Below are 19518 nucleotides of genomic sequence, written 5' to 3'. Positions count from 1 at the left end.
GGGGGTTATACCGGGATGATGCCCGCACCTGCAGGCATCATCCCAGTACCGTTTTTTACAGCAGGCGATTGGCTATCCAGGCATAACAACCGATGCGGCTAAAAGCCGCTCGGCTGTTATGCCGGAGGAGCGGGAGGGGACGTCCCCCCCTCCCGCCGCCTCTCGCCGCTGTTACCGGTGCTCCCGCTCGATCGGGAGCACCGATTAAAGATCCGTCGGCTCTGGCTGCTGGGGAGGAACTGGAACGAAGCCGTAATCGGCTTCGTTCCAGTCTCCTCATCGTAAACACGGAAGCGACGTCATGACGTCACTTCCCGTTTACTCGGCTGCCAATGGCGCCGGTTTTAAAAAAATATCCGGTATTCAGAATCGCCGTTTTCGGCGATCTGAATACATTGAAGTGTAAAGGAGGGGTGGGGGGTCTTTTAGACCCCCGATCCCTCCATAAAGAGTACCTGTCACCACCTATTACTGTCACAAGGGATGTTTACATTCCTTGTGACAGCAATAAAAGTGATCAATTTTTTTATTTTTTTTTAAACAATTTAGTCATTTAAAAATAAATAAAATAAATAAAAAAAAAAAAAAAAAAATTTCAAAGCGCCCGCCGTCCCCGCGAGCTCGCGAAGCAAAGAAAACGCATGCGGAAGTCGCGCCCGCGTACGTAAACGGTGTTCAAGTCACACATGTGAGGTATCGCCGCGATCGTCAGAGCGAGAGCAATAATTCTAGCAGTAGACCTCCTCTGTAACGCTAACCTGGTAACCGTAAAAAATGTTTAAAGCGTCGCCTATTGAGATTTTTAGGTACCGTACTTTGTCGTCAATCTACAAGTGCGCGCAATTATAAAGTGTGACATGTTTGGTATCTATTTACTCGGCGTAACATTATCTTTCACATTTCGCAAAAAAATTGGGCTAATTTTACTGTTTTGTTTTTTTTTTATTCATGAAAGTGTCCCTTTTCCCAAAAAGTTGCGTTTAAAACACCACTGCGCAAATACCGTGTGACATAAAATATTGCAACAATCGCCGTTTTATTCTCTAGAGCCTCTGCTAAAAAAATATATATAATGTTTGGGGGTTCCAAGTAATTTTCTAGCAAAAAATATGGATTTTAACTTGTAAACACCAAATTCCAAAAATAGGCTTAGTCATGAAAGGGTTAATACTGTTTGGTGGATGGACTATATTCACATTTTTTATTTATACCAGTCACTGTGTGTATAATTTAGATGCAAATTTAAGTATTCACTGAGTGATAGTGATTTATGCAATTTATTGTTTGTAAACTATAACACATTTTGATCCAGATAGGATCACTTAGGAGGTGAGGTAGTGTTTACTGAAAGGTAACACTGGTAATAGCGCTACGTGCAACCAATTAGTTGATTGAAGTTTCAGAATTAGTTTGTATGCACCTATATATATTTGATACTTTTTTGGTAAGTGGCTGCTAAGGTGTAGAATTTAGGTAATTAGAGCGCTGTGATGATACACAAGGTAAAGGGATTGTGGTTTGTGTATCTTTAGAAATATACAGCATGTATAACCATCTAAATTTGCTGTTTCCTCAAAATAACTCAATACACGGCCATTAAGGTCCAAACTGTTGGCAACAAAAGTGAGTACACCCCTAAATGAAAATGTCCAAATTGGGCCCAAAGTGTCGATATTTTGTGTGGCCACCAGAAAATAAGCTTATCTTGGTCTCATTAGATCACAGGACATGGTTCCAGTAATCCATGTACTTAGTCTGCCTGTCTTCAGCAAACTGTTTCCAGGCTTTCTTGTGCATCATTTTTAGAAGAGGCTTCCTTCTGGGACTACATCCATGCAGACCAATTTGATGCAGTGTGTGGCGTATGGTCTGAGCACTGACAGGCTGACCCCTGTCAGAAACCATGAACCAGACTGAGACGGAAGTACAGTAAAATTACACTTGTTTATTAATAAAAATAAAAATGTAAATAGAGTAAGCATAGTCAAAGCATAGCCAGAGTCCAGTAACCAGATCAGGTAGTCAGCCAAGCCAGAGTTCAGTAACCAGATCAGGTAATCAGCCAGGCCAGAAGTCAGGGGTCCAAGTAGAGGAACAGCAAGCAGGATAAGGAGCCAGAAGGGATGTCAGCAAAGCGTCTTTAAACAGGAATGCAGGAGATGGTTTCTTATGATGTGACCAAGGCGAAATTACAGATCAAGTGAGCTGGATGGCTTTAAGTAGGCAGGACTGACAAGCAGAATCAATAACAGCCGGGTAATTGTGGAGAGAGATGGGAGTTGGCAATTAGCTGGCAGCTGAGCGGCCAGCTCAGAGAAGGAAGGGCTGGGCCCAGCCCTGACAAGCCCCCACCCCTTCAGCCTGTGCAGCAGTGCTGGCAGCACTCATATGTCTATTTTCCAAAGATAGGATGGATATGATGCTGAGCATGTGCACTCAACTTCTATGGTCGACCATGGCGAGGCCTGTTCTGAGTGGACCATGTCCTGTTAAACCATTGTTTGGTCTTGGCCACCATGCTGCATCTCAGTTTCAGGGTCTTGGCAATCTTCTTATAGCTTAGGCCACCTTTATGTAGAGCAACTATTCTTTTTTTCAGGTCCTCTGAGAATTCTTTGCCATGAGGGGCCATGTTGAACTTCCAGTGACCAGTATGAGAGAATGAGAGCGATAAGACCAAATGTAACACACCTGCTCCCCATTCACACCTGAGACCTTGAAACACAAACAAGTCACATGACACGGGGGGGAATATTTAATTGGGCCCAATTTGGAAATTTTCACTTAGTGATGTACTCACTTTTGTTGCCAGCGGTTTAGACATTAATGGCTGTGTGTTGAGTTATTTTTAGGGGACAGCAAATTTACACTGTTATACAAGCTATACACTCACTACTTTACATTGTAGCAAAGTGTAATTTCTTCAATGTTGTCACATGAAAAGATATAATAAAATATTTTCAAAAATGTGAGGGATGTGCTCACTTTTGTGAGATACAAACAATATAAATATATACACACATACAGGTATATTATTCTTTTTTTTTTTCACTATGGTGACCTTGTACCGCTGTGGTTGTGGTGATCATGTACAAAAGTTGGCTGTTCTGTTATCACAGTATTTTAGTGTTGCCAGCCATTACATATGATCGCTCCCACAGCAGTACAATGTCACTGGACCAGTCAGTTTCCCTAATCACCGCTGCAACAATCATTGTCCCCAATCACCCCTACCCACTCACAGTGTACAGTGTATTTTCCTGATCACCTCCACACCAGTTACATTATCCCTAATCACTCCACCAGTTATATTGTCCCTGTTCACTGCCGTATCAGTTGTAATGTCAATATACTAGTGTAAGCCAGCAACAGAATCCTTGATTGTCGCCACACTAATCCCAGAGTCACCTGACCAGTGTAAGTCAGCAGCAGTGTTCCTGATTGCTGCCACACTAGTCCCCAGTGTCACCAGGCCAGTGCAGCCAGCAACAATGTTCCTGATCATCCCCACCACAGTGCAGTGTTGCCTTAGACTGCCATCTGTATTGACCCCTGATTTCTGTCTGTTGCCTGGACCGATCTTTTGCCAGGCCTGCAGTCTGAACTGACCCATCTGTTAGACACCAGTTCCAGCCAACTTCACTCTTGAAACCACAGAAACTCTTTTGTTCTTCCTTTATTCTGCCTGTACTTGTTGCTCAGTGAAAATCACATTTCTAGGTAACCATGTACCAGTAGACTAGGTTTGCCTGGCTATCAGAAACTGGGACTGCTATAGGTGATGCTACACTAAGCTATATTCCCTGACCCCTCATATAATGGCAACCTTTACAGTACATTAAATTTGGTACAATTGGTTGATCTATCTATCCACTATGCCTCTTATTAATAACCTTGGAATGAATACATTCCAAAAAGGGGTCATTTGAGGGGCATTTGTCGTGTCCTGGCATTTTAAGGCCTCATGAAATGAGATAGGCAGTCAGTACTTCAGGACTGATCAATTTTTAAATATACTGTATACCAAAGTGTGTTGACGCTATAACTTCCACACAGACTAAATACCAATGAAAAGTAGCAGAATACAATTTGGCCTACATTTATAAAGAGAGATTTATTTTTCCACATTTTTAGTATTCTTTCGTTTATATAGCAAAAAATAAGAAAAAAATAAAAAATAAAAACCCAGTGGTGATTAAACCTCTTTGTGTCTTATGCTGCGTACACACGATCGGAATTTCGGCCAGCAAAATACCAAAGAGAGCTTTTTATCTGAAAATGCGACCCTGTGTATCAGAATTTAGCTGGCCGAATTCCCGCCAGCAAAAATTTGAGAGCATGTTCTCAATTTTGTGTATAATTACCTGATATGGATCCCTTAGGTTTGAGGAAATATAACCTAAAGCCTTTGCTCGCTCTTTGTATAATCGAATCGCTTGCTCCATAGGCACTTTAAGCTTGCACCAATACTCTAATGTGCCATAATTACTGAAGTCATTTTCAATCCCTAAAATAAAATGCAAGATTTGATTATTTTCCAAAGCTCAACAAGTATCTACAGTTTCTACAGTAAATGGCCTCATTGGTACTCACCAATCAATGTAGAACTAGAAAAGATTTGACCATTTTTTTCAAGAATGTCCTGGAACTTTAGCTGACACACAGCTATTGTTTTAAAATCAGTGCCGATTGCCAAATGAACTTCCAGCCTTACAGTATTCTTTTGTATATACTGTAAGAAAAAATCATCTACTTGTACTAGATACTGGGAGGTGAACTCATATGATGGCTGTAAGCCACGCACAATGGGTGTTGTTTGAAGCTCAAAGTCGTAGAAAGCATATGTGCAGAAGGTGACAGGCTCCTGATCTCCGAAGATGTTGACAACAACTGGAGAGAACGCTATCTTTGATATGTGGATCTCAAGAAGATTGTAGCCCCTTTCTAGATGTACAGATTCATCAAATTCTTCCACATCATCTTCTTTAGTTATTTCTGGTGTGAATTTGAACTGCTTTGTGCCATATGCAATGTCTTTTAACTGGGCTTCAGTGCAAAAAAACAAAAACAAAAAAAAACAACTTAATACAGAAACAAAAATGAATCAGGTGTTTAGGATGTATTTAAATATGTAATTAACATAGAAACAAACATATATATTTTTAAACATTTTTTTATACATATAAATGATGGTATATTCCACATAGCCTACAGGTTAAAGTGACCATATGGCAAGGAATCTGTTTGAACATAGCAATCTAACCCTTGGATGATCTTATATATCCACTGCTCTGTTGTTAAGGAATACCCTGTAGCTACCCATTAGGCAGTATTTTTACTAAACCAAATTTATTCTTATCAGCAGAGTTGAATAAAAACTCACCCTTCCTATCATTTTTTTTTTTTTTTAAATAACAAACATGTTACACTTACCTGCTCTTTTCAGTGGTTTTGCACAAAGCAGCCCCAATCCTCCTCTTCTTGGGTCCCCCCGCCGGCACTCCTAGCCCCTCCCTCCTGCATGCTTGCTCCCGAGCCTCCCTCATTGGTTCCCGCTGCTGTCTCAGCCAATAAGGAGGAAGAAACCTGGGACAGCCGCTGCTCTTGTGCACATTGATGAATCAATATGGGGCTCAGGCTCGTATTGGGGGGATGCTGCAACAGAAGGGTTTTTACCTTCATGTATAAATGCATGACGGTAAAAACCTTGAGCCATCAAAACCACTTTAAGCCTCCCTATTGGTTAGTGATCTCAGAAACCTGCCATATTAAAGCACCAATAGGGAGGCTTTTGAGGTATGAGTGGGTAATCAAGGTTCTGCAGGATTTCATTATACAGTTTCTACTTATAAACCTTGATCTACTCTTTATTCTGAATTTGTCATCAGATGCTTAGTTTGAATTGCCTAGGTTTGAGACCATTTTTACCATTCAAATGCGTGAACATTAAAATAAATGTGTAATAACAATATTAATACATTATAATAAAAATGTATATATTTCTCTTAAAGCGGTAGTAAATTGCAATTGTTGCAAGGCAATGTCAAAATGTGCTAGTATGCATCGCAGTATATTCACAGTACCTACGGGTAAGCATTACTATAGGCTTGACTGTAGGTACAAATGGAAGACCAGAGTTTACTACCACTTAAAAAAAAAAAAAAAATAATAAATTACCTTCAAGTTTGCGAATACGAGCTGCTCTAACATCAAGCAAGTGGGCATATTGCTCCAACTTTACATCATAATCACGACGCACACTCTCCATCCTCTGGGTAACAGCCTCCACTTCATCCTGTGGATAAAAGATCTGATAGATTAAGGAAGAAATGTTTGCTGTAGTCATCTCTAAAGTGTTGGATCAAGCAGAAGAAATGTATGTGGCTTGATTTACAAATCTTGTTTCCTTGAGTATACAAATAATGCTGTCTTGTACAAATTACAGGCATTTGTTTAGTTACCTGGTAATCTTTGTTGATTTTATGCTGCATTATCAGCATGTTTCTAGTTTTCTCAAGTTCCTGCACAGTTTCCACATGGTTTGCCTGTAATGCTCTTAAAGACTTTTCAAGGTCCTTCCCCATGTCATCCTCAACTTTCTCCAGAAATTTGACCTCTCCATTCTTCAGTTGCTTCCGTGACTACAAAAAGATTTTAATTTAGTTCAAATCGGTACAATGCTTTCAGGGTATTTTCTCCTATACCTTTACATGTGAATTATGAAAACAATCCAAAAATCTATTTTATTTTGCAAGGGTTAAAAACCAACAGGGTCAACTTTGGATTCTGGAAAATTTAGCACTTAATAATTCACAAAGCAGCAAAGATGTTGATGATTAACAAACTCATTTCTAATGCCAACTAATTATGACTTTATTACGAGTATATTCTGGACTGTGCTATTGTCCCGATCTGTTTGTAATTGTTATAGTGCCAAATTTAAGTCTGAGCCACATGTTTCATAAGGCTTTTTTCAAGCCACAACCAATTATATTGACAAACTGCACATGCCAATTACAGGGAGTTCCATGGCTGATGAGCAAATCTCAGCAGGAGACAGAGAACCTGCATACTTAAAACATCACAAAGATATGGAACAGATACTGAATCTGAGTCGCACACAGCAGTTTTTGTGCGGTCTTCCCCTTATATGACGTGGAATTGTTTTTTAGGGACACAACACATTCATATTGATAAAATAAAGTGCTCTCAAAGGCAGCATCTGTAACAACTTACTTATCAGAAGAAAAAAAAACAGTTCCATATTACCTCATAAACTTGCTTTATAGAATTGCAACCAAGTGGAGTAGGGCATGTGGCTCTAAGGACACACATGGCTGCCCAGGCATTTATGGAAAAAGATACTCAAGACCATCAAGGTGCATAGCATCTTAAAATTCATCTTGAACCTTCTGGCAAACTAAAATAATACCTAAGTGGTGTTAACAGGATGTATTATGCATTTTGTACCATCATATTTTTGACTTCTGAAGTTTCTAATTGGCCCTGGATCTTGTCTGGAAAATGTGGCTAATTATATAGCCTACCGGGTCTTCAAGCAGCCGGAAGTTTCCTCCTCTCTGCTGCTTTAAGTTGACAGGAGTAGTGTCAGCAGCATCACTATTCTTCTCAGCTAGAAGCCTGAAGCCGGTGCTGGAGGGGAGGAAAAGCACCAGGAGATTCCTAGTCACCTATGCAGGAAACCTGGGAGGCAATCTGCTGCAACTTCTGACAGGTTACAAGTTTATGATTCATCAAAGAAATGCTGCTGGCACAATACAAATCTGAACACAAGGCATCATAACAAACACAAGGCAGCAGAAAGATGAATGAAGTGTCTGAGGTAAGTGCTTTGTAAGGACTGTAAATAGCCTTAGAGGTGAGAGGAGGAGTGCTAGATGCAGTGGAGATGCTGGAAATTAAAGGAGACCATATGACTACATAATTCAATCCACTGCAGGCAAAATCACAATGGAATGGTGCACATAGTGCAACATAGCCATAAATAGGCCACATATGCCTCCATTCAGCACAGCATAATGCTTAGTCCCTCCCCTTGCCACACATGCCACCCTGAATTAAACACTACTTACTTAAAGTCAGTAGATGTGTCCCTTGTGCTATTGACTCCTCTTATTGTCAAAACCCCCCTCCATTCATGTCCCCAAACCACAAATGCCTACATTTTCCAGTGTGGCACGGGTCAATCAAGCTGATTGAGCTGTGATTTCTGCAGGGCAGAAATAACTAAAATTAGGATCCCAAGAAAGCACAGGGTTCTGTAGGAGTGGTCTAATTCTAGAAATACCATGAATAGGTGGAGCCCAGGATATCCACATCTGGAGTTATTCATTTCTGAATTGGAGATTGAAGATGTCTAGATGAAGGGCCAATTCCCCTTGGTCCTGGTGGTGGCAGCTGAGGTAATTTGCCTAGCAACTGTCCACTCCTGGGATGTAAACAGAAGAGACGGATAGCGAGAGAAACATACATACTTCCTGGAACTTCCTTGGTGGTTCATACAGGCCACTGCCATTGCGTTCTTCAACTGAACCTTAATCAGGTAAGCCTGAAGCAAAGGGTTCCAATGAATCGGAGCAAGCTTCTCTGCACTGTGAGGGATTGGAACACTCTTTCCCAGCCCAAGAGGCTGGTATCTGTTATCAATCGCATGTGATAAAAGACAAAGGTAGAAACAATGCTGCCTTATCAAGAAAGTTCCTCATCTGGCTGGAATGACACATAGAGAGGTTGACAGATGAAGCATGCTTTTTATATATTGCGTTGGATAGGCCTTCAATTTAATTAACTGAAGAGGAAAGCTACCATGAGGCCCAGAATGCTCATAGACAATCTTACTGATGGATGTCTTTTTCATCTTAAAATCCAAGTAGAAGATCTTAGAGATAGAGGAATTTGTTTTCGGGAATTAAGACGTTGGCTTGAGCTGTGTCCAGAATGAGGTCTAAGTATTCTAGACTAAGGGATGGTTGGAGAGGAGACTTTTCAAAGTTGAGTACCCAATCAAAAGGTGAATAGTGCTTTGGATGTTTGCAGATAGTTAAAGGGGAAAGGAGTCCTTCAGAAGAAGGTCAGCTAGGTATCCTGTTACCTAAATGCCTTGAGTTCATTTAAGGTGACAAGCAGTGATGCAAATAGCTTGCTGAATACTCTGGGGCAGAGAATAGGCCATATGGCAGTGGGACAAATGGTTTGTCTCTTATGCACATTTGACCTCACATGCCTGGGATGTATCTGACCCAGAAAAAGGCAAACTGAAACAGACATCTTCCCACTCATAGGGTACTCCTTCATTGTGAAGTGACATTGTGATTGTACAAGGCACTCTTTTTTTTTTTAACAAAAGAAGCCCCCGAATAAAATGATTTAGGAACTTTCTGTTGTGGAAGTGCTTTTCTTCCTGTATGACCACTGATGGGTGTGTCAAGTAGTGATGGACGAACTTCCGACGGGACGTTTCGCGAAAGCGAAATGCGAACGGACCCAAACGTTCGCGAAACCGAACGTTCGCCGCGGGCCCCATTGACTTCAATGGGAGGCGAACTTTGCAAACCTTCATGTCGAATTTGCGGCCACGTGGTAATTATTAGGGGGTAAAACGTAGTCCCACCATCTGGACAATGACATAATACATGTATGAGGTGAATTTGGGATCGATAACTACAAGCATTTTTATTTTATTTGGGAAATTGTTCTAACAATTCAGGACTATGGAGCTAATGAAGGCAATGGAGGAGAGGGAAGGTCAGGGACCAGGGTAGGCAAAGAAGAGGGTGCAGGAGATGATCACCAGCAGCGTGACATACCGGAATGACACATGCACCGTGATAGAGGCATCTGACAGCAGCACCGTAATACAGAGCACTGACAGCAGCACCGTGACATACAGCGCTGACAGCAGCACCGTGACATACAGCGCTGACAGCAGCACCGTGACATACAGCGCTGACAGCAGCACCGTGACATACAGCGCTGACAGCAGCACCGTGACATACAGCGCTGACAGCAGACTGATAGCGGTCCTTACAGAACAGCAGACTGTACCGCACTCAAGCCTATGTACCGTAGCACCCTATACCAAGTTACCAGTCCTTATAAGAACTTTTGTGGACCAAGCAGGTTGTGTATTAGTGTTTAGCAGACTGTGCGTCAGTCCCTATACCGCTGAAGGACTGCTGCAGTATAGGGCAGCGGTCAGCAGTGGTGCACGTCAACCCTATCTATTGTGGACCGATAGCGGTCCTTACAGAACAGCAGACTGTACCGCACTCAAGCCTATGTACCGTAGCACCCTATACCAAGTTACCAGTCCTTATAAGAACTTTTGTGGAACAAGCAGGTTGTGTGTTAGTGATTAGCAGACTGTACGTCAGTCCCTATACCGCTGAAGGACTGCTGCAGTATAGGTGAGCGGTCAGCAGTGGTGCACGTCAACCCTATCTATTGTGGACCTATAGCGGTCCTTACAGAACAGCAGACTGTACCGCACTCAAGCCTATGTACCGTAGCACCCTATACCAAGTTACCAGTCCTTATAAGAACTTTTGTGGACCAAGCAGGTTGTGTATTAGTGTTTAGCAGACTGTACGTCAGTCCCTATACCGCTGAAGGACTGCTGCAGTATAGGGCAGCGGTCAGCAGTGGTGCACGTCAACCCTATCTATTGTGGACCGATAGCGGTCCTTACAGAACAGCAGACTGTACCGCACTCAAGCCTATGTACCGTAGCACCCTATACCAAGTTACCAGTCCTTATAAGAACTTTTGTGGACCAAGCAGGTTGTGTATTAGTGTTTAGCAGACTGTACGTCAGTCCCTATACCGCTGAAGGACTGCTGCAGTATAGGGCAGCGGTCAGCAGTGGTGCACGTCAACCCTATCTATTGTGGACCGATAGCGGTCCTTACAGAACAGCAGACTGTACCGCACTCAAGCCTATGTACCGTAGCACCCTATACCAAGTTACCAGTCCTTATAAGAACTTTTGTGGAACAAGCAGGTTGTGTGTTAGTGATTAGCAGACTGTACGTCAGTCCCTATACCGCTGAAGGACTGCTGCAGTATAGGTGAGCGGTCAGCAGTGGTGCACGTCAACCCTATCTATTGTGGACCTATAGCGGTCCTTACAGAACAGCAGACTGTACCGCACTCAAGCCTATGTACCGTAGCACCCTATACCAAGTTACCAGTCCTTATAAGAACTTTTGTGGACCAAGCAGGTTGTGTATTAGTGTTTAGCAGACTGTACGTCAGTCCCTATACCGCTGAAGGACTGCTGCAGTATAGGGCAGCGGTCAGCAGTGGTGCACGTCAACCCTATCTATTGTGGACCGATAGCGGTCCTTACAGAACAGCAGACTGTACCGCACTCAAGCCTATGTACCGTAGCACCCTATACCAAGTTACCAGTCCTTATAAGAACTTTTGTGGACCAAGCAGGTTGTGTATTAGTGTTTAGCAGACTGTACGTCAGTCCCTATACCGCTGAAGGACTGCTGCAGTATAGGGCAGCGGTCAGCAGTGGTGCACGTCAACCCTATCTATTGTGGACCGATAGCGGTCCTTACAGAACAGCAGACTGTACCGCACTCAAGCCTATGTACCGTAGCACCCTATACCAAGTTACCAGTCCTTATAAGAACTTTTGTGGAACAAGTGAGTTGTGAATGTTTAGCAGACTGCAGCAGAAGGGCAGCAGTCAAGTATAATATCCTTTCTATATTTGGAAGAAAGAATATTATACATGTACAAGCCTATTACTGTACCACTGATACCAGTCCTGAAAAGAACCTTTGTGGAACTAATAATAACAGCAAGTCTTTAAAATTACCCTCACTGCCTGACAACACTGCTTCCTTCCTGTCCCTATACAAATTGGCAAAAAAAGAGAACGATTAGTGGTTACTGGAACAGCTCTTTTGTGGACCTTGATAGTAACAGCTAATGATGATGATGATGATGATGATGATGAAAGACTAATCTGGCTGTCCCTGTAGCATACACCGTCCTTTCCCTTTCTCTAAACTAACAAAAGACACTCGGGCTGCTGCAAGAATCAGCAGCACAGCAAACCTATCAACACCTAACACCTATACCAGTCCTGAAAAGAACTTTTGTGTACCAAATAGCTAGTGGTTTATCTCTCCCTACTCCACACAGGAACCTGTCCCTATCGTAACAGAAGAAAGAATGTAAAATGGCCACCGGATCGGGTGTATTTATAGGTTAGGGGGAATGTCCAAGTGTCCATGTGCTGTCATGTCTCAATTGGCTGTCCTGTATCACATGATAAACGTGTCACCAAAGGTTAAAGTTCTTGTATACATTAAACACGTAAGTCCGCCGCGGCGAACGACGGAAAAAGGCGTTCGAACGTGCGGACCGCGAATGTCGGAAATTCGCCGCGAAACGACCGCCGGGCGAAACGTTCGTCCATCACTAGTGTCAAGTGCTCCACCAAATAAATGTCCTCCTGGGCATACGTGAGGCGATATTTGCAAGCAGCTTCACCTGAACAAGCTTTTAGCAATAAAATTAGCAATGAGATTCTGCATATATGCAGAGAAAAACACCCTTGGCTTCCAAGGTAGCGGTATATGGTAAGCAATGAGATGAGCATGATGGGCCGTGAAGATATTTGTTCTTGCAGGCTTAGGATAATCAGAAGCTGTGAGTGAGGACATTTATAAAGTCAAGGGTGAGTATACAAAGTTATGGTGGAGTTCGGAGTTAGGACAAGGAAAAGGTATTAACAACTAACAACATAACTGAATAATATGGGTCTAATTAAGAGGGTTTAACTGGGCTAGGAGCAAGGTTCCTTTAGTTTCCTGGATCGGTGTGCAGGAGGGTTCTGGTTAAGGGAAATCGAAGGGCAGAGAACTCACTGCGACTTCAATACCATCATGGACTGCGATGAGCAGGGGAGGCAGGGAGACTCTCACCTTCTGGACGTCAGCAATCAGCAGGCGGTGGTGAAGCTGATCTGCGGCATCTGGAGGTAAATGGGCCTCATGGCTGACGGTCTTCCATGGATTTTCAAAGGGTGCTGTACCGATCTGGCAGCTCCACTGCAGGCAAATCAAGGCTCTCACAGAAGGACTGCAAATCTACCGCTTCTGCAGTGTCCTCTAAAACTGTCCCTGGGTCTTTTTCATTACCCTCAATATCTGCATCCTCTAGAGGAGGCATTTGATTTCCTGACTCTGGCAGAAACAGGAGTTAAGAAGGAGCTTGGTGAATTTTTATTTTTGGACAGCTCTTTCAAGGTCATTAGTTGACCAAGAAACTCCGACATAGTTGCAGAAAAATCTGCCTTGATCAGAAAAGCCGTGTGTTACAATTCATTATTATTTGCTATGATCTGCACTTGTATGTGTGCCAATTGTTTTCTGACTGCATCTCCTTATATACTAATTATTGCCATCCCCATTCCAGAGTCATACACCCCTCCCTCGTTTACTCTCTTTATAATGGCCCCTTATTTTTCCTCCAATGAAGTCCATTTGAAAAAGGAGCGCAGCTTGCCGTAATATAGCAGCTCGCATGCTCACGAAACGCGATGCATAACGTGTGACATCATCCTTTGCTGCTATCCTTGCCTTTGTGCCACATGCCTCATTCTGAGTCCACCTATAGCAGCCGGCTTTTCATCTACAAACGATGAATATCCACACAGACAGCGCCAGTACGTGGAGGATCGAGCAAGCAGAAGTGTCACCAGGACTTACCCTTGTTGGGACCCACATGCCTGTATTTACCACATAAAACTGGAGGTTCAGTCAGCGCAAAATCAATAAATAAAGTATAATATAATATAATAAAGTAAATAAGGTGGCTGCAATGACATCCCAGGGTCTTCCCACACGTGTATCGCCCTAAACAGGATTTCCTCAGCGATTATCGCTGCGGAAGTCCCGTTTAGGAAGACACGTGTGCTGGAGGACCCTGGGACATCATTGCAGCCACCTTTTTACCTATGTCTGTAAAGACTATATACCATTCATCCCAGCACTGGGGTTATAGTGCTATTTATGTGAGTACCTGTCGTTAGAATAAAGAAAGTGATTTTAGCCACACAGTGTGCACTATATATCTTTTATTGTATTTCATGGTACTATGGTTGGAAACAAAGAGTAACAACGTGTGGTTGTGTAAAGTGGCGGTACATCCTACCCTATCTATCTACCTACGCAAGCCTCCATTTATGACCGCTGTCAGTGGTGAATGCCTGTTTGACCCATCTGTTAGCTCAGGGGTCTAGCAACTGAGGTGAGCGCTTTGGCTAGCTGGTGGTGGAATCAGTCACACTATATGAATGCTTGTGAGCACCCTTAGCACCACTGAGGAGATCGTTTCTGTCAACTCTTCTTTTTCATGCATTCCTTTTTTCTATATCAAAGGGGACTTTCGATATTTTGTGTTATGAACAATATGTTAGTCTGCTTTTTGTAGGATCAGCGCTGCACTGTTATTTATTCTTGTATTTACCAAATAAATGTGAGTTGATAAACCGTATGTTTTATTAATGTCTTAGAAACGTCTACACTCAGAGGCGCCTCCCTCCTTGTCTGTTTAACCACTTCAATACAGGGCACTTACACCCCCTTTCTGGCCAAGGCGATGTCGTCGTTTAAATGACAATTGCGCGCTCATGCTACACTTTACCCAAACAGAATTTTTATCATTTTGTTCCCACAAATAAAGCTTTCTTTTGGTGGTATTCGATCACCTCTGAGTTTTTCATTTTTTGCTAAACAAATAAAGACCGAAAATTCTTAACTAAAAAGTTTTTTTTTGTTTCTGTTATAAACTTTTTGTAAATAAGTAAGTTTTCTCCTTCACTGATGGGCACTGATAAGGTAGCACTGAAAGGCACTGATAAGGAGGCACAGATGAGGTAGCACCAATGAGGTGGCACTGACGATGGGCACGGATAGGCTGCACTGGTAGGCATCACTGATGGGTCACTGATATGCAGCACTGATGGGCATTGATAGATGGCATTGATGGGCACTCATGGGTGGCACTGAAAGGCTGCACTGATAGGTACTTATGGGTGACACTGATAGGTGGCACTGATGGCCACTGATATGTGGCACTGATAGACATCATTGATAGCATTGCCAGGCATTGGGGATGGGCACTGATTGTCAGCTGCCTGGGCACCAATTGCCATTTCCCTGGTGGTCTAGGGTGGCCTACCTGGTGGTCCAGTGTGGTGGCAATCCTTGGTGGTCCTGGCAGCATCTTGGTGGTCTTGGGCGGGCATCCGAGGGGGGCTGCGCTGATAAACAATCAACACAGACCCTCTGTTAGGAGAGCAGCTGATCGGCGCTCTTCTACTTGCATTTGTCGGACGCGAGTGAGGAAAAGCCGGTTTACAGCTCTTCCTGTTTACATCGTGATCAGCCGTGATTGGACATGGCTGATCACATGGTAAAGAGCCTCCATCAGAGGCTCTTTACCGAGATCGGTCTAGCAGTGTGTCAGACTGACACACTGCACCACCGATCGCCGCAATCGCCCACTGCTGCGCGACGGCTGTTATCCTGCTGGACATCATATGACACCCAGTCAGGATAACTGAACCACTCCCCGACCATCGTTCTGCTATAGGCCAGGCGAGAAGTGGTTAAAAAAGTTGTAAATAAACTAACTCATTTGACAGTTACAATACCATGATGGTGTAAATTTTTGCCTGGATCAATTTGTATTGAAACCTGTCACTCATTTTGTCATATTATTTTGTTACATTTTGCTGTACTCTTTCTTGAAAACTAATAAAATCTTTACGAGGAAGAAAAAAGTTGTAAGAGCAGAGTTTTTTTTTTTATCTTAATGTATTTTATGCATTAAGATAAAAAGCCTTCTGCGTGTAGCAGCCCCCTTCTCCCCAGCACCCCCCTAATTACCTACCTGAGCCCCTTCTCTCTCCAGCGATGTCTACAATCCCCTCAGCCATTCAGGACACTCCTCCTGATTGGCTAAGACAGAGTCAGTAAGCCGTTCAGGGGACAGAGGGAGCGGGGCCAGGTCCTGGGTGACTCCTGTAGCAAGCTGCTGGCTGAGGGGCACTCAAAGGAGGGAAGGGCTAGGAGCAGCGAAGAGGGACCCAAGAAGAGGAGGGTCCAGGCTACTCTGTGCAAAACCAACTGCACAGAGGAGGTAAGTATAACATGTTTGTTTATTTATTTATTTATTTTAAATGAGCCTTTAAAATCACTTTAACCACTTAACAACCGGCCCATAGCCGAATGACGGCTACAGGGCGGTTGTTTAACTCCGGGAGGCCGTCATATGACGTTCTCCCAGAATTCTGCTCTCGCGCGCACTCAAGAGCATCCGTGACTGCCGGGTCCACAGGACCCGGCGCATCACGGACCACGGTAAACGGCCGCTCATCGCGCCCGTTTACCACGTGATCGCTCCGTCAAATTCCGGTTCCTTCCCCCCCCGATCGGTACAGCGGAGGGGGAAGAGATCGGTGTCAGCAGCGATGTGGGCTGCATCGCTGCTCACCGAAATGTAACTTCTCAATTCCCTGCCAATACTCTGTAATGTCAGCTAATACTCTGCAATACCCACCAATACTCTGCAATACCCGCCAATACGCTGCAATACCAGCCAATACTCTGCAATACCAGCCAATACTCTGCAATACCAGCCAATAATCTGAAATACCAGCCAATACTGAAATACCAGCCAATACTCTGCAATGCCAGCCAATACTCTGCAATGCCAGCCAAAACTCTGCAATGCCAGCTTATACTCTGCAATGCCAGCTTATACTCTGCAATGCCAGCTAATACTCTGCAATACCCGCCAATACTCTGCAATACCCGCCAATACTCTGCAATACCCGCCAATACTCTGCAATACCCGACAATACTCTGCTGTACCCGACAATACTCTGCTGTACCCGACAATACTCTGCTGTACCCGACAATACTCTGCTGTACCCGACAATACTCTGCTGTACCCGACAATACTCTGCTGTACCCGCCAATACTCTGCTGTACCCGCCAATACTCTGCTGTACCCGCCAATACTCTGTAGTACCCGCCAATACTCTGTAGTACCCGCCAATACTTTGCAGTACAATTCCAGCCAATACTCTGCAATACCCTGCCAATACCCTGCCATAAATTGCCATACCCGGAGATACCCAGCCATACTCGGAGATACCCAGCCATACTCGGTGATACCCTGCAACACCCAGCCATAGACATCCCCCCCCTCCCACCGCCCTCCGGTGCTTCTACCGACTCGCCAATACGATCAAAGCCAGAATATTTTTTATTTTTTTATTTCAGGCTTCCCAGCCTAGAGGTGAGATGTGGGGTCTTATTGACCCCATATCTCACTGTAAAGAGGACTTGTCATACCATATTCCTATTACAAGGGATGTTTACATTCCTTGTAATAGGAATAAAAGTGATCAAAAAATTTATTTTTGGGGAAAAATATTTCAAACTAAAATAAATAAAGTAAAATGAACAATAATATATATATTTTTTTAAAGCGCCCCTGTCCCCATGTGTTTGCATGCAGAAGCGAACGCATACGTAAGTCCCGACCACATATGAAAATGGTGTTCAAACCACACATGTGAGGTATCGCTGCGAACGTTAGAGAAAGAGCAATAATTCTAGCCCCAGACCTCCTCTGTACCTCAAAACATGTAACCAGTAAAAAAAAAATTTAAAGCGTCGCCTATGGGGATTTTTAAGTAGTGACGTTTGGCGCCATTCCACGAGCGTGTGCAATTTTGAAGAGTGACATGTTAGGTATCTATTTACTCGGCGTAACTTCATCTTTCACATTATGCAAAAATTGGGCTAACTTTACTGCGTTTTTTTTTTAAGCACAAAAAAAGCATTCGAAAAATTGCTGCGCAAATACCGTGCGAGATAAAAAGTTGCAATGTCCACCATTGTATTCTCCAGGGTGTTTGCTAAAAAAACATATATAATGTTTTGGGATTCTATGTAATTTTCTAGCAAATAAATGATGATTTTTACATGTAGGAGAGAAATGTCAGAATTGTCCTGGGTGCTCCAGAACGCCTGATGGTGCTCCCTGCATGTTGGACCTCTGTATGTTTGCAAAGAATTGTGGGAAAAAATTACAACTTCAAAAAACTCATCATGCCTCTTACTAAATACCTTGGAATGTCTTCTTTCCAAAAAGGGGTCATTTGGGGGGTATTTTTACTTTTCTGGTATGTTAGGGTCTCAAGAATTGAAATAGGCCATCAGTACTTCAGGTGTGATACATTTTCAGATATTGGCACCATAGCTTGTGGACTCTATAACTTTCACAAAGACCAAATAATATCCACCAATTTGTACTTATTTTTACCAAAGATATGTAGTAGTATAAATTTTGGCCAAAATTTATGAAGAAAAATTACTAATCTGCTAAATTTTATAACCGAAACGAAGAAAAATTAATTTTTTTTACAGAATTTTCGTTCTTTTTTCTTTTATAGCACAAAAAATAAAAAAACGAGCGGTGATTAAATGCCACCAAAAGAAAGCTCTATTTGTGTGAAAAGAAGGACAAAAATTTCATATAGGTCCAGTGTTGCATGACTGAGTAATTGTCATTCAAAATGTGAGAGCACCGAAAGCTGAAAATTGGTCTGGTTATTAAGGGTGTTTAAGAGCCCAGTGGTCAAGTGGTTAACATCTCATAGATGCATAGAGTGTACAATACACTGTGCAGCAGGAAGTGCTGGGGACAACAACGTTTTCTAGTACAAAGGATATTTTTCCAGATTAATTGAGGGATAGCTAAGGACTTGATTACTTCAAATTCTTAAAGCGGGGTTCCACCCTAAAGTGGAACTTCCGCTGATCGGAACCCTCCCCCCCTCCGGTGTCACAATTGGCACCTTACAGGGGGGAGGGGGGTGGAGATACCTGTCAAAGACAGGTATTTACACCCACTTCCGGGCATAGACTCCCATGGGAGTCTATGTCATTTCCTGTCCTGCTGCGCTGTTTGCTGGGACACACACGGGTCCCAGTGACAGCGCGGACAATTCCTATTGTGCTGCGCGACTCACGCATGCGCAGTAGGGAACCGGGAAGTGAAGCCGATTCGCTTCACTTCCTAATTCCCTCACCTAGAATGGTGACGGCAGCAGCTGAGAGCCGAGCGATCGATCGGCCTCGGTTGCCGGCATCGCTGGAACCCGGGACAGGTGAGTGTCCATTTATTAAAAGTCAGCAGCTGTAGTATTTATAGCTGCTGGCTTTTAATATTTTTTTTTTTAGGTGGAATCCCTCTTTAAACTGCATACCAATTTTAAATGAAGAGAGCTCCTGATCAAGCTATTTCTCAGTCCCTCCCTTCACATACTAAAGCCTAACTAGAGAGTTAGGGCTCCTTTAAATCTCAATTATCAAAAACAAAACACATAAAAGTCACAATTTAAAATTGTGCATGCTCCTGGAATGGCAACAAGCTGCATACATTATATTATCCATA

General features: G+C 43.2%; 1 protein-coding gene across 3 annotated transcripts in view; it reads right to left on the bottom strand.

Moving 5' to 3' along the window:
- RPGRIP1L (RPGRIP1 like) overlaps positions 1 to 19518 on the bottom strand; it is a 386112-nt gene that overhangs the window by 130130 nt on the left and 236464 nt on the right. For all 3 annotated transcript variants that reach the window (XM_077458160.1, XM_077458169.1, XM_077458179.1), the window contains exons 13-16: positions 6462 to 6641; positions 6178 to 6295; positions 4594 to 5046; positions 4365 to 4507 (exon numbers count right to left, since the gene is read on the bottom strand). In XM_077458160.1, the coding sequence (XP_077314286.1) occupies positions 4365 to 4507; positions 4594 to 5046; positions 6178 to 6295; positions 6462 to 6641 (894 nt within the window). The remainder of the gene's footprint in view (positions 1 to 4364; positions 4508 to 4593; positions 5047 to 6177; positions 6296 to 6461; positions 6642 to 19518) is intronic.

The sequence above is a fragment of the Lithobates pipiens genome, unplaced genomic scaffold (genome assembly GCF_037356315.1).
Source record: "Lithobates pipiens isolate NorthernLeopardFrog02 unplaced genomic scaffold, aLitPip1_a1.2 Scaffold_10, whole genome shotgun sequence".
Classification (NCBI taxonomy): Eukaryota; Metazoa; Chordata; class Amphibia; order Anura; family Ranidae; genus Lithobates; species Lithobates pipiens.
This window is presented reverse-complemented; position numbering and strand designations above follow the sequence as displayed.